Source organism: Phodopus roborovskii, unplaced genomic scaffold, assembly GCF_943737965.1.
Source record: "Phodopus roborovskii unplaced genomic scaffold, PHOROB, whole genome shotgun sequence".
Classification (NCBI taxonomy): domain Eukaryota; kingdom Metazoa; phylum Chordata; class Mammalia; order Rodentia; family Cricetidae; genus Phodopus; species Phodopus roborovskii.
Window position 1 is genome coordinate 14167 of NW_026125480.1, and position 18618 is coordinate 32784.

General features: G+C 37.4%; 1 protein-coding gene across 1 annotated transcript; it reads left to right on the forward strand.

The window, feature by feature from the left end:
• The first annotated feature begins 3816 nt into the window (after nucleotides 1–3816).
• On the forward strand, nucleotides 3817–9885 carry LOC127215570 (zinc finger protein 345-like). Its single transcript, XM_051175975.1, is given in 4 exon segments — nucleotides 3817–3874; nucleotides 6476–6602; nucleotides 7965–8791; nucleotides 8794–9885. Coding segments are annotated over 4 exon segments (1959 nt in total). The 5' UTR covers nucleotides 3817–3844; the 3' UTR covers nucleotides 9769–9885.
• Nucleotides 9886–18618: the final 8733 nt, after the last annotated feature.

Below are 18618 nucleotides of genomic sequence, written 5' to 3' on the forward strand. Positions count from 1 at the left end.
GATTTTACTCTGGTAAACCATTGCTCTATGTTTAATATTCATTTAGGGAGTGAGTACATACCATGTTTGTTTTCTCTGTGACTGGGGTACCTCCCCTTAGGATGGTTTAGAATAGTTAAGTTTTTTTTTTTTTTTTTTCTTTTTTGTTTTTTTCTTTTTTTTTCTTTTCTTTTTTTTTTTTTTTTTTTTTTTAAAGAAAAACTAACCAAGGAAGAAAGAGTCATCCAAAATGGAAATTTAAATTCACTGAAGGAATTGAGATGACACTGGAAGATCAAAAACTTTGTGTACATATGCAATGGAGCATTTTGTGAAAACCACAGTGTTAAAAGATTCACGTAGCTAATTCTAAATCTATCTCCCCATGATATAATTCAGTGTTACAGTAAGGAGAATTCAACAAATTTACATGAAATCACTAAGACTTTTTGAGTACAGAGAAACCCCAGGCACATAGAACATCATCCCAACTGCGATTTCAGCAAAACCACAAAAACAATAACACCATGGGAGTGGCACCAGAAAAGACACCAAAGCAGATGTTGAACCAGCCCAAGGAGCTGTGACCATATAATTTCACCAAGCCCCTTAAAAGCATGTTACAGAATAGGCAGCCACATCAATTAATCATATTTGAAAAATTAAATATCCACATGTAAAAGAGTGAATGTCGGACCAATTCAATGAATTTGGAAACGTGAAGAGTGACACAAGGTACAATACAGCAATATATAGACATAGAGACCTAGTTTCTAAATGGGACTACACATTAACAGGACAATAGAGCAAGAATCAACAAAAAGACTATACAATTAAACACTTGACTGGAAATCATAATAACTAAAAGTATGAAGAAAGATCCTACAGAATACATGTATTTATTAATAAATTTATCATAGTACAATACATAAATACTCAGAATTTATCAAAAATTAAAACAAAGGCTGAAGACATGGCTCAGAAGTTAAGAACCCTTCTTCCTGAGGTCCTGAATTCAATTTGAAGCAACCACATGGTTCATAACTATCTACATGAGATCTGGTGCCTTCTTCTAGCATGCAAACATAGATGCAGGCTGAATTCTGCGTACAATAAATGAATCTTTTTTAAAAATTTTAAAACAAAAATCACAAAGCATATACAATAAATAATAAGCAAATGAACTGAACAGACCATACTCAAAAGCAGTTGAAACCACCAAAATTTACATAGTGCCTGCTCCACAAATTTTTAGTCATGAAGAAAATATTCATCTAATATACACTGAGAACTCTTCTCTGCCTAGTCAGTGTGCACACCCAAGGTCCTAAACAATAACAAACACTGGAGACAGTGGAGGAGGAAGAACACAGAGACACAGCATCAACATGCAAAATTAAAAATATGAACAAATTGTCAAATGGTTCATTTGCCAGAAAGTTATATGATAAAATATGAATGCATTTAACAAAATAGTCCCAAATACATAAAAAAAAAAATCAATGCCAGAACTTTAGGAAGCGAATGGACAGTGATGCAAGGGACTTCAACATTCTTCCACCAGCAATGTTGAAAGTTAGACAGACATTAACATTCTTCAATCAGCAGTGTTGGAAATTAGACAGATATTGAGAAATGACCATGAACAACACAGAAAACCAGTAAATCCTAGTAGGCCTGCAGAAAACTGTCCATAGAAGAGCATAAGATGCCACATCTTCTCAAATTTAGAGCAGCATGCTCCACTGTAGTCATATCAGAACAAGTCAGCCTGGCATGGTGACACAAGTCTTCAGTTCCATCACTCAAAAGATGGGACAGGTGAATCCTGGAGTTCTAGGCAAACCTGATCTACACAGAGTATTTCATAACTGTCAGGGCTACACAGAAAGTTTTTCAAAAGGAGAAAAGAACAACAAACAAAAAACAGAAAAATAAACTATTCTTTTTTAAAATTTTAAACATAATTCTTTATTGATTCCTTGGAAATTTCACATGATCATCAATTCCACTTACCACCCAGCTCCTCCATATACACCCCTGCAGTATGTTCCACCCCAAAAACATTAATTAAAATCCAAAACCCCATCTATCTCCTCCACCTTTTTACCACCTCTTCATTCATCCTACTGTCATCAGGAACTGCCATGTGTCAAGCAGTATACACTTTTTGTTCAGTCAGCTGCACCCACAAAATTTTCATTGAAATGGGTCATTGGTCTGGTTCAAGGCCTCTGGTGCACCATCATCACTGAGCCCTCATCGAAACTCACCTCAGATTTCCTGTTGTTGCTCTAAGTCATGGAGATCCCGTGGTTTTCATGTCCCCCAGTACCAGCACAAGTGACTCTGATCAGCATGACCCCTGTGGCATCATGGCCCTTGAACAACAAAATAGCCACAGGTGACAGTCCACATTCTGGCCATTCCTGCAGCCTTGGTGGCAACATGGGTCATGGAAGACTCTGGCTGTCAGACCTACATATGGCCATAGGCAGTGGCCCAGGTCCAAAACAATTCTTTACTCCTAGTAAATAGCTATGTTTAAAAAGTGTCTTCTCTCCAGGTGGTGGTGGTTGTGCATGCCTTTAATCACAGTACTCAGAAGGCAGAGGTAGGATGATCTCTGTAAGTTCAAGTCCACATGGTCTATAGAGAGAAGCCTTGCCTCAATCAATAAATCAATAAATAATAAAGCAACAACACCAATAAGGAAATCCCCAAGGACATATGTGATTTCATTTTCAGGTACTGCAGAATAATAGGGAAGTATTGACTCCAACACTACACAGAGAAACCCTGTATTGAAAAACTAAACAGCCAAGATGTCTCCCTAAACCTGCAATGCTCACAGAAACAGTAGGAACAAAACAGAAGAATACACAATTTGAGAGAAGGATCAAACCGGAGTTAATTGTAAAATATATTAAAATTATAGCAAGGAATAACTTGCAGAGTTAACATTAAGACAGAGTACTTGGTTTATCAATGGGAAGGCAATATAGGTGGAGTTTAATACTCTGCAAGGATAGTAAGAAAATCTTATCAAAATTATGCTAGCATTGTCTTAGGAAATGGAGAAACTAGCTTAAAATTTAGAGAACATGAAGAAACTACTAAATCATCCAAAACTCTTAGGAGGAAAAGCCAAGAGGCATCAATTGTTATAACTAATCATATTAAAATTATGGTAAAAATAGAATGATGATGAAAACATTTAATATTCACATGAAGATGCAGTCAGTGATGTAAGAGGGATAGCATCACTACATGCAGAGGCAATTAAAAATGTACTTGCTTCTGAGTATTAGTTAGGAATACTATATTTCTCAAATTCTCTAGAAACATTTTCAATGAAATATAATCTTACAAAACCAATTTCATGTGTTTGTTTCAATCCTGTTAGAAATGGTAGTTTGATGTTTTGTTTGTTGGACAGTCTGTTACTCCCCAGTGCTTCTCTATTCATTAACTCCTTATATAAAATGCATTATTTGCTATGCTCGCATGGATAATTTCTCTCTGAGTTTTCTACCTGCACTTTTCCTCTAATGATGGTTCGCAGTGCTGCTTGATTGGTGATCCACGCTATTTTAAGAGCCTGTGTTTCTGGATGCAATGATAAGGTTTATAATTATTTTCTTTCGCCATTCTAAATATGTTCTTTGATTCTCTCCTATGTGTAGGGATGTTGATAATTTTCTGGTATCATTTTGGTTTTAAGTCTTTTTATGTGGTTTGGCATTATCCATAACAGAGTTTTATTACTTGTAGCTTTGTATTGTCAACGTCTTGATGCGAAGTTTCAGCAAGAATACCAATCTTTGTTTCTGAGAAAGAAGCCAAGAGAAGAGCAACAAGAACAATGAATGTTTCTGTGGTGAATACTCCCCAGGTCAGTGTCATGTCCTCATTTCTTTGAAATTCTCTACGTCTGTAATGTTATTGTCTATGATTTATCTTTGTTTTCTTCTCTGAAAATCAGAGTAAATATTTAGATCATTCATCTACATAGCACAGCCTTGGCCCATTACATTTTCACTCAATTCTAAAATGTGAGGACATAAATTTTCATGGAATTAATACCTGCCATTCTGAAGAAGAATCTGCTGTAAATGGTGCTCATAGAAATATATTGATGGCCTTTTCCTACATAGTATAGACTTGTGTCCTTTTACATTCATGAGGAAGGAAGGTTTCAAGTGCCTCATAATTGCATTTGTAGGACTGTCAGTTTTCCAGACACAGGTTTATGAATGGTTACATGAAAATAAATTACGCCTTTTCACTGACATCTCTGAGCCATTATGCAAATGGTACAGTTAGAGAACACTCAATGTCTTTAATCAGGATAACACCCTGGAAAGGATAATGTATCTTTCTCTTGCCATAAAATTGGTTTCTCTTTGATGATACTGGTTTCTCTTTTTGGCATTGTCTCCAGGAAATACTCTGTACAATTCTCAGTGGTAAGTTCTCAATAGACAGATGATTATTTTTCTCTTTTGCTTTATTTTTCATAAAGGTCATAAGCACTACTGTTTCCACTTTGTATTCCATCATTTGGAATATGTATCTAAGAATTTTTTTCTAGACAGTATTTACTTGGTGCTGTGCATCAAGAATCAGTTTTCAAGCATCAACAGATATCCCTCTTAATCAGTTCACTGTGTTTTTAATTTTTTTGGAGGAAGAAGGTTCCTTCCACCCTATGTTTTTCCTTTCCCTGAAACTGATTTTTGTAGGGAGAAATTCTTAAGAGTAGTGGTGATGGTTCTATTTGTTTATTTACAATAATATCCTATATATCTATGTGAGTGTTCATCTGAATATTTTAACCTATAGTGCATGACACATTATGCCCCTGGATGCCTGAGGTTGGTACCAAATACTTGGGACTAAAATAAGGCATTGAAGGGAGTTGCCATATGTGTGTAGAGAATTAAATTATATTTATCTTCAGGAACAGCAAGTTCCTGAGTCATTTCTTCAGACCACAGGTTTATATTTCTGGTGAACATTTGCGACAAAGACAGTATATAACCTTGCATCTTCTTGTTCTCAACAGTGAAGGAAGAATAAAAGTGGCATTTATCTATACAACCTAAAATACTGTTAGATGAATGAGCTCTAATACTGAAGAAATGAATAAAGTTGAAATTAGAAGATTCAAATTGTCAACTGACCCAAAGTCATGAGCATCAGTGTTTTCTAAATTAATGAAAAGTTAGTATAACTGTCACTCAATTTAATACATTATTTCATTCACAGAAAATGTTTCTACTTCATTTGAAGTCATTGGCACGATGCCTTTTATTTACATACACATTCTCATTCTGTAGTGAGATAACATAGAATTTATGAAATTGTTATAATTTGTATTGCTTATGTCCACTTTTAGAAAAAATTTAATATTAATGCTCTCTAATTCTGACTTCTCAAATCACTTCATTGTTGCGAAGATATTCTCCTAAAATAACTTCACAAAATATTTGATTTCATGTGTTGTTTGGACTTCTGATGTTTATATTGATATTACAGTGCTTACTCTTTAAAGAAAAAAAACTCTGATTTTAATTCATCTGTGTATTCTGCACTCTGAATTTTACATATTTGTTCTAGAAAGGCTGGAGCACTGTACCTGGGCCTCAGGATCTGAACTGAGCATTTTAGAATAGAGTAAGGTGAGACCCAGCTGCAGACAGGATTGATCTAATATATATGATACTTGAGCAAGGTCAACAGTTATAGAACTTGAAAAAAATAGTTTTACTCATCATAACTTGACCAGCTGAGATGTGATAGTGGGGTCCTGTTTGATATCAGAACATAAAGATATATTCCAATTTCTACTGCTCAAATGTGTATCTTATTGCTAAAAGTTTACTGATTTTGAGACTGTTGTGTCATCCTGTTTTCACAGAGATTAAAAATACAGTAAATATTATGAATATTTTAGAAAGTATCTTTAATTAAAATTAATTTTATGAATGTCAGTATATTTGCCTGAATGTATTATGTAGGTATGTGTGCTATGTATTCCTTGTACCTCTAAAGTTTAGACAAGTGCATTGGTTCTTATAGAAGTAGGTTTATAATCTGTTGTATAGTGCTTTGAGTGTGTTGGGAACCACACTACATTATAAAGACTTTAAAAGACTTTACAGAGTCCAAACTCTAGATGAAATTTTCAAATGTAGTCATGGCAGCAAATCCTTTATCTGCTGCTCAGGTCTTGGAGGACACCAGAAACACCTTATGAATGTAAGTAATATAATACATCATTTTATATATTGTCCATGTTAGAGCAACAATGCTTAACTTCGTACACATCTCTTGGGAGTGTCTCAAACTTCTTTATTCTTGATTAATTTCTGTGCCTCATCTGAATTACAAAACTACTTGTGAATCATTGGAAATCTTTTACCTAGGAAAGCATATTGTGCAGCAGCATATGGTAATTAAAACATGGTAACTAGGTAATTTTCCATTACAGAATCTGTTATCATTCAGGGATGTGGCTGTGGACCTCTCACAAGAGGAATGGGAATGTCTAGACTGTGCTCAGAGGGCTTTGTACATGGATGTGATGTTGGAGAATTACAAAAATCTAGTTTTTGTGGGTAAGAATGTTCTTGTACAGTCCCTGATTAATCCTTTTTATGTCCTCCTTTGTGTATATATAAACTCGTTGAACTGTCTAGAAACTTCTACCACTAATGGAAATTCTGGTTATTAACGTATCTTTTTCATGATGTTTCCTTTACATTTTCTGTGTTCTGTAGAAGAGTGACCAATGTTATATTCCGTGTAATCTATTCAGCCCTCATGATTTTTAATGAAAACTTCAAAATTCAAAAAAGCTGTATATTCATTGTAAAAATTTATAGTACACATAATAATTGAAATGTTTTATTTCACTATTGGATTAAAGTATTCAATTATTTCTGATTTTGAAAAGTTAAAAAAGGTTATAAATAGAGAAATAGCTGTTGGAGTAACACAAATAATAAAAAACCTAGAGACAGATATTCAGGTTATAGCTGAAGATCAGAAATGCAAAGCAGTCAAGCCAGTTTCTTACCTCTACCATGCCTAAAAGGGAGCTCCTCAATGAGGCTGGACACTAATTGCCAGCTGATTGAATTCTGTAGACCCTGCTCCTCTCTTACATAACTCTCTAGTACTAGTATTAAAGGGGTGAGCTCTTGCTTCTCTTTTAGACTGATTCACTCTTATGTAGCCCTGTGTGGCCTTGAACTCACAGAGATCCATCTGCCTCTGTCTCCTGAGCCCTAGGATTAAAGGTGTATGCCACACTGCCTGCCCTCCATGATTATGGCTAGCTTTGCATGCTGATGTTCAGGCAAGCTTTATTTAAACATAAACAATATATCACCACATGTTGGTTTTTGAGAATGTAGTTTTTTTATTTAATTTTTGAGATATGGTCTCAATGTGGAAGTTTTCTTACCACTTCCTCATGCCTCAAAACACCATGGAGAATTCAAAAGTAACTAACTGTCACTGCATGAATCCTAGTACTTTAGATACTAAAGGAAGAGGGTGTGTTGAATTCCATATCACCCTGTGTTACATACTGAGCTCATAGCTCAGCAATGCTTCCCAGTGTGACTCTCTCAGAATCATGAACAAGAATCTTAAGAGTCACATTCTTCATATGATCCTTCAGAGAACTCCTTTGTCAAAGTTCTTTATTGCTTGTTCTCCTCATGTGTCCTACCTTCTGCAGGGTACAGTTTTCATATAAGAATGAAAGGCATATTATTGTTTTGTGTGGCTTCATATATATCAGAGTGGAAGTTCTTATGAGCTTGCATTTAATGATTGTGAATCACAAAATGACTTTGATGAAAATTTAATACCTGGGAATCTCTTGTTTTCATGTCTTAGAAATCATCAGTTAATTGAATCTTTTACTCATGCATTAATTGCTATTATCCCTAACTGTATTAATTTTCCAGAGAACCATTGCATATGTGGTAAATATGAGACGGTTATGGATCAAGGTACAAAGCACATTGTCCAGGGTCATATGGATATCCAAGAAAAGCATTCCCAATATAATGGACTTGGAAAAGTTATTCATGAATCTTCTGAAAGTACACCATATGACAGAAAGGACATTGCAGAAAACTGCGAGGACTGGTTTTTTAACCACAGAGACGCCTCTGTTGAATCATTAAACACAGACAGACATAAAAGTGAGGACACTGGAGAAGAACCTTACAAATACAGAGAAAGTGTAAACTTTTTAGATTTGTGTTCCATCACTAGTCAAAATCAAAGACTCCACACAGGAAAAGAAGAACACAAAAATACAGAGTATGGTAAAAGTTTTGACTCTAAATGTGTACTCACAGTGAGAGCCACTAGTGCAAAGAAGCCACAGCAATGCAAGAAATGTGGGAAATGGTTCAAGATGTACTCAAGCCTCAGTAAACATCAGAGAGCTCATACTATAAAGAAATCTTATAAATGTACAAAATGTAGTAAATCTTTTCTGTATATGTCCCATCTCAAAGTTCATTACAAGATCCATTCTGGAGAAAAACCTTACAAATGTACTGAATGTGGTAAGTGCTTTTTTCATGCATCACACCTGGAAAGACATTACAGATTCCACACTGAAGAGCATACTTACAAATATAGTGTTTGTGGCAAATCCTTTATCTGCTGTACAGGTCTTATAAAACATCAGAAAACTAGTGGATGGGAGAGGCTTCCTGAATGTAAGCAAGGTACTAGAGTGTTCTATACATGGTCACACCTTGAATACCATGGTAGAACCTACACAGGGGAAAAACTTTTATATGTAATGAATGTGGCAAATCCCTTTATACATTTTCAGGTCTTAAAAGACATCAGAGAATCCACACAGGGGACAAACCATACAAATGTAATGAATGTGAGAAATCCTTTACCCAGAATGTAGTCTTAGAACTCATCAGAGAATACATACAGGAGAGAAACCATACAAGTGTAATGAATGTGACAGATCCTTTACCAGGAAATTCTATCTTAGAACTCATCAGCGAATACATACAGGGAGAGAAACCTTACAAGTGTAGTGAGTGTGATAAATCATTTACTCAGAAAAGCAATCTTAGAAGTCATCAGAGAATACATACAGGAGAGAAACCTTACAAATGTTGTGAATGTGAGAATCTCTTTACCTGTGGCTCTCATCTTAGAAGACATCAGAGAATACATACAGGAGAGAAACTTTACAAATGTAGTGAATGTGAGAAATCCTTCATCCATGGTGCAGATCTTAGAAGACATCAGAAAGTTCATACAGGAGTTAAACCTTACAAATGCAGTGAATGTAACAAATCCTTTACCCAGAAGGGCAGTCTTAGAACTCATCAGAGAATACATACCGGAGAGAAACCTTACAATTGCAGTGAATGTGACAAATCCTTTATCAGGAAATTCTATCTTAGAACTCATCAGAGAATACATACAGGAGAGAAGCCTTACCAGTGTAGCGAATGTGGCAAATCCTTTTCCCAGAAGTTTAATCTTAGAGCTCATCAGAGAATTCATTCAGGAGAAAAGCCTTACAAATGTAGTCAGTGTGAGAAATCTTTTTTATTCAGAAAGCCAACCTTAGAACACATCAAAGAATTCATAGGAGAGAAACCTTATGAATGTCGTATCTTTACTTGTCTCTCAAGTCTAAGAAAACACCTGAAAATTAATACCTGGGGAGAAAAGTTTCCATGGGAAACTTTGTCATGTGCTTTGTCCAAGCTCTGTCCTTAGCTACACTTGAAGCTTCACACTGTAGACACATTATGAACAGGCGAAACTTGTGAAATTCTTTAAAACGTTTAATCTTGGAAACCAAGAGGTTATGTTGAGGGAAATTATAAATATGTGACAATGTGAGGAAATTTTGCTTTAAACCTTTTACTTGTTCAACCTCACATACTTCATAATGAAGTTAACACAGAGAAGACTGAAAAAAATGCTCTTGTGTAACAGTTTCCTAGAGACTGAAGTGATCCACCCTGAGAGGAAGCTGATTAAGGCCAGAAATACATCACTCAAAATAACTTCAAGAAATACCTGAAACTGACAGGATTCAGTGTGCTTCACTCAAATGAAGAAAGTCAGACAAAGCATACCCCTTAGAAGATTTGGCAAATTGAGTCACCAAACCTGGATACTCTTTAACCTGTAGATATTCCTATGTTTGCTCTGTGTATCCAATATTCATTAGGTGTGTCCCATGCTGGTTGAATTTTGCTCTGGTAAAGCACCCCTCCCCCCATATTTCTGTAAGAAAGACAAATAAAGATGATTGGCTCAACAAGTTACACTTGGTTCTGTTTTCAGATCCCATTTGTTGTGAACAGGTGTGTGTGTGTGTATGTGTTGCACTTTTGTGAGCTCAGTGTAAATGAGTCTCATATCTCACCAAGTTAGACCCTGAGAAGAGAAAGGAATATCACAGGGTACTTTGTGTGTTCTTCATGATGATCCTTTTGGCAGGTATAAGACTTTTTTTGTTTTTTGTTTGTTTGGTTATTTCTTTTTACTTTTATTCCATTATAAGAAACTCAGTGGTGGCTGGAGAGATGGCTCAGAGGTTAAGAGCACTGAATGCTTTTCCAGAGGTCCTGAGTTTAATTCATCTATCATGAGATCTGGTGCCCTCTTCTGGTGTGCAGGTAAATATGCAGACAGAACACTGTATCATGGAGATTCCTGGCAAAAGACTGGTTTTAAGATAATATCAGTGGGAAACAAAAGATATGTGCCAACTGTGATGAGTGCTGCTCACTGGCCAGCTCAAACAAGAGCCGAGAGTAGTAGGTTTAATGGGTCAGCATCTTGGCTTTCAATCTGCTTCTTGTAAAAAGGACATTAGGCATATTTAAAGAAAAAAGTAGCTAACAGACATAAATATAATTAAAAGGTGAAAGAATTTCCCATTTGTTATTGAAAAGGTGAATGTGTGGGTTGTTAAATCCATGAAGTAGCTTCACATAGCAGCTCACTATAGTACCTGAATACAATGTGACGGGTTTGGTGACTACCACAGGAGTCCAGGTGCATAATATATCATGAAGTGTACACAAAAAAATATGCAGATGGTCCCAGCACTCAGGAGGCAGAGGCAGGTGGATTTCGTGATTTTGAGGCCAGCCTATATTTATAGAACGTGTTCCAGGACAGGCACTATAACAATACAGAAACCTCTGTCTCAAAAAACAAAGCAAAACAAAAACCAAAAACAAAGCAAAACAAAAACAAACAAACAAACAAAAAAATGCATATGAACACTCATACTTAAAACTTCATTGTAAAGAAGGAGATATGTCGCCACAGCTGTATTGAATTTCTACATATGTAGTATGTAGCTTCAGGGAGAGGAAAAACACAGGGTGGAAGCAGTCTTACTTCCTCCAAATTAAGTGGGACATTCATTTATGCTTGAAAAGTGGTGGTTGATGTGCAGCACCAAGTCAATACTCTTTAGACCTTACCTACTAATATATTCCACATGATGCAATACAAAGGCAAAGAGAGCAGTGCTTACACCTTTTCTAAAAATAACACAAAATGAGGAGAAAATTGTAATCTATTTATTGAGAACATAAGACAGAGCATTGAACAGAACAGCTCCTGAGACAAAAACTTCACTTGTAACACACCCATCATCACTGTGAAAAAAAATTGGCAAAAGGAAGCAGAGATGCAATCTGCATCTCCTCATCCCCAACTATCTTATGGCAAGAGCAAGCCACATTTTCCTTCCATCATCTGTGGTTCTAGGGTGTTATAATATTATTAAAATTAAAGACACCAAGTCTCTTCTTATTCTACTTTTCTGTAAATTGTTCACCGATGTCAGTGAAGAAGTCCATGTTTCTGGAAAAAGTTCATTTCCCTGACCACGGACATTTATGTAAGGAAGAGATTATTTTGGTGAATGGTTCAAAAAGTAAAAGAGTCCACTACTAAGGATGGAGAGAGAAATATGAAGAGACTTAGTAACTTTTTCCCCCCTCTGGGTCATCCACCAATGCCATAAAATATTCAACAATGCTCCAACAACTACTAGTCTCAAAACATTGTGACTGAGGACTTTGAGTTCAAATACATAAGCCAATGGGAAAATTTTTATTCAAACCAATACAGTCGGTCTCTAATATTAGTGCTATCACTGCACTGAAAGGTACATTTTAGAGAATTTAAAATCAATGAGAGAAGCCCAGCATTGGTGGTGCACGCATTTAATCCCAGCACTTGGGAGGGAGAGGCAAGCAAATCTTTGTGAGCTTGAGTTCAGCCTGGTCTACAGAGCTAGTTCCAGGACCAAGCTCCAAACAATACAAAGAAACCCTGTCTTGGAAAAAAAAAAAAAAAGGAGGAGGAGAAGAAGAGGCAATCAATGTAGAGGATATACCTTTAATTTCTTGTTTTTTGTTTTTCCTGTTTCTTTCTTGCTGAGACAGGCTGGCTTGTACTCTGGAGAGTAGATTGGCTTCCACCTCACGTAGATCTGCCTGCCTCTGCTATAACCTTGTGCCTCCATTTTACAATGATAATAATGCATATTCTGTTCTTTTGTATGTTGGAAGCATGTTTTCTTTTATGGAGGGTTACAGTTAAGAGATTGACTTAAGTCTCAGAATAGGGCCCTGAAATGAAGTTGAAACTGTGACAGACTATAGGGATTTTTGAGGTTCTACTGAATGCATTTTTCATTAGGTACTGCCATCGGCCTTTGTGGGTCAGGTGTGGAATGTCCTAGTTTAAATGTGAAAGGCCCCCATGTTCTTAAGTATTTGAATGCTTGGTCCCCAGTTATCGGATTTTTTGGGAAGGATTAGAAGGTGTAGTTTTAAGCTTCAACCCCATCTGCCACCATAAATCCTGTCCTTTTGATCATAAATTAACCTTCTGAAATTAAGCAAGCCCACAAATCAATGTTTCCTTTTATAAGAGTTGTCTTAGTCATGGTATCTCTGAAACCCACCTTCACATTCTGCCTGTCAAATGCTAAAATTGAAGGCTCACCAAATCCATACCTAGCTCCTAAAATACGTGTTGTTATAGCTCATTTTGTTAGCCCAATACTTAAAGCAGTTAAGTGCATTCCATATTCTATTCAAAAAGAAGCTGCTCTACATTGTGTTATAGAAATAAATTTTCCTGGCTCTCCACCGTGGACCACAATGAGAAAAACATGAGCATGCTGAGAGCCACTAAGACTGAGCAGGAAAAGATCCATGCTCCTGCAAGGAACTCTCCTCCCTGGACTTTGAAGAGAAACCATGGAACCACCGGGAACCTTGTGGCAACAGGCATCCTGGCACTATCGTGGCAAATATATGGTGGGCAAAAATATGGTGAGGTATGGAAGAGTGAGAGAATTTTTTTTCACATTCCAGCTGCCTTCCCTGTTAGTATTCAGGCATCTGTATTGGTCTGCCCTTGGTGTTCTGACAGGATACATCCTCAGCTACAGCCACTAAGAGCACCACCTGTGCATATTCACTACGTTCCCCTTTCCTCCCATTTCCCTCTGTTTCTCTGTCATTTCTCTCTGCGTGTTGCCTGTCTAATCCCCTCTTTTCTCTTCTGCTGCTGTTCCTGTCCCCAGAGGCCACTCTCCGCCCTTTTCTTCCCCCCTTTTACTGTCCCTTTTTCTTGTGGTACTTTTTTTTTCTAAGTTACAACACTCCCTAATTATCACACCAAAATTATTTACAACAAAACAGTAAGAATTACAGTTATAATATCCAGTACATTTGTATTTGGCAAAATTAGAGAAAATATTCTATTATCTATTTTATCTTAGTGAATCTAAAGTTTTATACCTAATTTACCTTCTATCATTGCTAAAGAAACCTATGACTACCTAGTCTTCAACTCTGCCAAAGACCCCAGAAAGGTGAAATGCTACCTATTGACAGTGACATTTGGCCATCTGAACAGTCACCCTAAGTTCTTCTGTAAGGTTGGAGCATCCAAATTTGACCTACAGGCTAGTATAACTGACAGATTTTTTTTTAAGAAGCAGGGAATTTGGAAGTATTATCCTACCTTGCCTTGGGAAAGTTTGGCAGTCAGTTTCTTTTGTCCTGCTGATCCAGTTTGGATAGAATTTTGTCAGCAATTGAGGCAAAGGTAGTTTTTTGCCCTAATGGGTAGCTTTTGGCACAAAGAAAACAAGCTCCCTGCGGAGTTTCTTTGACACCCATTACCTTCTGTGAAGTAGATTGGTGCTGCCAGGAGGAGACATGTCTCGATATCAAGAAAAGCCTTAGGTTATTAAACATATTAAATGCTATATTCTCTATGCCGTCGAAGTATTTGAAGACCATCTATCTAAACATATGTTTATCACCTTGAAGACATACCTAATGTGACAGTAAGTTTGACTGTTACAGATGACTATTAATCTGCATTTCTTTTTCCTTTTTTTTTTTTTTTGGTTTTTCAAGACAGGCCTTCTCTGTCTTGCTTTGGAGCCTGGCCTGGAACTAGTTCTGTAGACCAGGCTGGCCTCGAACTCACAGAGATCTGCCTGCCTCTGCCTCCCCAGTACTGGGATTAAAGGTATGTGCCACCAACACCTGGCTAATCTGCATAATTATACATTATATTTTTAAATGAGTTGTATAAACATAATACCCCAAACAAGCATAGAAATATACATACAGTATAACAAAAATAACATTTAATTTGTCACTCGGAGAAAAGCAATCCTGGAGCGGGGAGAAACCCGGAGGACTAGAGAGGCCACATGACCAGGAAAGTTTCCCTAAGGAGAAGGCACAGGCCCAGGTGAAGGCTGTTGTGAAGGCAGTTGCTGAGGAGAAACCACCCGGACAGGAGGAGAGGAGTAGGGAGAAGGAACAGGGCCAGGTTGCCCAGGACCCCGGGAGAAGGAAAAGCTAGGATATCAACAAACCAAATCTAATCAGTATCCTTTTCATTTATCTTACAGTTGCCGAGATATTTATGGCAGAATAATCTGGAAGAAGATTTGCATATCTCTTGTTCGCAAACATGGTTCTCTTGCTATTATAGCAATTACAAATATCTTGGAATTTGAACTAGTTCTTTTTGGTAGCTTGTGAATCAAGCTCAAAAACTACCTCCCAGGGTTCATGTCAGAGGCTACAGCTTAGCAAAAGGAATTTAGAAAGCATCTAATCTAAGAGGTAATAGAGGAACGCATGGTTGCTACTGGAATCATGCATGCTCTTTATTCTTCTACCCTGAGTTACAGAAATCCACAATTTTTATACAGCAATACTTTGGCAATAGAAAGGGTATAAGGATATATTCTTGGGGTCACAAAGCATTTCTTGCAAACAAGTCACAAAAAGTAATAAGTTGTCCACTATCTTTAAGGCTGATGCATTTGTAGTCATAAAAAGTTCCAATTATTTCAAAATGAGAGAGGGGGTCACAGAAATGAGGAGAAACTAAATCAAAGAGGAGTTTAAGGTGGAGGTTTAATCATAGTAGCACAGAAGAGATTTCTAAGAACAACACTGATCACACCCATTGGGCAGTAGGGACAGGTGCAGGCATGACCTGGGGGGCTAGGGTCTGGAGTCCCAGACTGCAGCTCACTCTCTAGCTTCCTGGTTGGAGACAGCATCCAGAGGCATCCTTGGGTTGGGAATCTGTGGCAGTCATCTGTTTCTGGTGTAAGTGATTTCTCCCCCTCAAACATCCATCAGCCTATCATTTTCCAGATTCTTATTTACCATGCTATACCTCACAAATACAGTGAATGTGGTAAATACTATATCCAGGTCTCAGGTGTTGGAAAACATCTGCTAATTCATAGTGGAGGAAAACTTTCCATAGTAATAATGTAGCATATATTGTATCCAGAGCCTCTCTCTTCAGAGGCCACTTAAGGCTCCACACGAGAATGATTATGGTCATGAGAAACTTGTGAAAGCTCTTGAGAGATGATTGAATGTCAGAAAACATCAAGTGTTTATATTCTGGAGAAATGAAACAGTGTTGGAAAATGTTTTATTAGGTTATTTTACTTGTTCAAATTTTTAAAAATCCTAATGAAGACAAAATGGAGAACTCTAAAAATTGTTCTATTTTCCAGCAGTGCATCCCACCAAACAGTGGTGGAGAAATATGGGGTTTAGTGGGGGCTGTCAGGTCACCAGGACATTCTTGAAGGGACTTGGGGGAATCCTTATATCTTCATTTTGGTCCACCGCTATGGGGTGAAGGTCTTCACTAAAACATGTTATTGGTCCATGTTGTGCTAGACCACCAGAAGCCCAAAGCAATGATACCAACTAGGCACAGACTGAAACCATCCCAGACTGACATAAACAAACCTTCCTTCTTCATAACTTGGTTACCTCAGATATTTTGTTACAGTAATGGAAACCTTACTGACACATGTTTTATCTTTTTCACAGATGGTGTGAGAAAGAGCATATGGGACCGTGTAGCTCAGCAGTAGAGAGACTGCTTGCTAACTGTGGTTTGAAAGTGAAACACCTCCCACAAACTCACTTGTTTGGACACTTTATCACCAGCTGGTGGCGCTGTTTGGGAGGCTGTGGAACCTTGGAGCCTCTGTGGAGGTGTGGGTTCCTGGGGCACGCCATTAAGATGTGAAGCAGGGTCCCACTTCCTGCTCACTTCCGCTTCCCAGGTGCAGATCATCCTCTTTCTCCTGCAGCTCGATTAAAAATGGAGAGGCAACAATTTGGGGATGATAGAAATCAGCAAGCTAGTTGAAATGATATATTTAAGAGATTTCTCAACAGAACTTTCGAAATCTACTGCAGCTGGTTCAGGTCAGTGACCGCCCAGCAGCGAAGACAATTCGAGAGACAAACAAGTCGACCGAAAAGAAGATAGAGGCCCAAAGAATCAGCACCCATGCACTGTACTTTTCAACAAACTGCTATCCCACCTGTGTGGTCGGGATAGGGATAAGGGGAGTCCAGCCGCTTTCCCACACACTTGCTGTGTCGAATTAGAGAAGGCATGTGTATAAAAAGTTACAAAATGAAGAAAACAACGCAGTGTAAGGGGTACAAGGTGAAATGCTTTTCATTGTGCACAAGTTTACAGATTTAAAATGACACTGGAAATCAGTGAAGTAGGATAACGACCTAAAGGTGACTAAGCAGAGGGGTTTCAAAACATTGAACACTTGCAATTGAAAACCCCAGAGTCTTTCCAACTTGTTGTCATCTCCAGATTGTTAACAACCAGTATAGAAACCTAACTTCCCAATGCTTGCTAAGGTTGAACATCCCGGACACAGGACAAGTGACAGAAATTATCTTCACTCATTTGAAAACAGGAGTCTGAATTTATTAAAGATTGCACTAATCAGGGGCTTTTTTTTTTTTAAACAAAATCCATTGCTGAGAACACCAAAATATTCTTAAAAAAATGTTTTCCCGTGAATATGACTTTCTTCTTCAATTGAAATCTAAAGAAATTGTGTAGTGATATGGATTTGCTCAGTGTTACACACTACCTTTTCTAAAATCTAAAATTTCTGAGTCTTTCTGGTTTTAGTATCAAAATTCTAATATAATGCTTTGAGCTTAGACACTTTTTCATATTTCCTCAGTAGTTCAAATTGGTTTTCCAGCACACTTTTGGGGATCTCTAAGTGTCTATGAACTTGTATATTTTGTCTTTTTATAGATTATCTCTTTAAATCTTCATAGTTTCACACATGACATAATGCTGAAGACATGTGACTAGCTAAGTCATTTATTGAGTTTTGCTTCATGATGTATATTCTGGGATATCTTCAATATTAGCATTGTTTGAAGGATTTAGCAAAGTAAGTTGAAATTCACTTCTTGGGGCTTGCAGAGCAGGGTGATTATGTACCACAGGACATGAGGACATCACTATGGTCTGTAGTATTTGCCCATGGGTAGCATTTTCGGAGGGTGGTTGGAGTTTGGTTAAAACATGGGGTATTAGTATGAGTTCAGAGCCATGGATGAAACAGCCCAGTTTGCATGACATTTTTCAGTAACAGTTTTGTAGCTGAATTTTCATGTCATTTTTGCACACCTCTATATCACCCCTCCTAAAATGCAAAGAGAGTAGCATTCTCAGGTTCCCAAAGCCTCTACATTTTATTTATATAGAGTTCATTTTGCTTACCTAACTACTATGGCAGTATGCCTGGAGCAGTGAGCACAATCTTCACTACTTTACTTGACTGAAATGCCTTCATTCCAGGTCCTTAATGATGCAATCCCTTTAATATAGTTCCAGGTGTTTATATGTGGGCATATCTGCATGTAGACTAACCCATCTGGAGATGGAAAGAGGAACAGTATCTCAGTTGCTAAGACCACCAGGAATCAGTTTTTCTATGGTCATAGCCAGCCATGTGAAAGGATAGTTTAACACCCATAGGTGTTTCAACTCTCATGATGAGAACAGCTGCTGTAATATCAATTTTCTGTTTACAAATATGGAGGAACAATTAATGGGTTCAACACTCATCTCATGAAACATTTTTCCTGGCAACATACATACATACACACGTGCACACATGCACACACGCATCTGGGAACTGAAAACAGAACCAAGTGTAGCTTGTTAAGCCAGTCAGCTTTA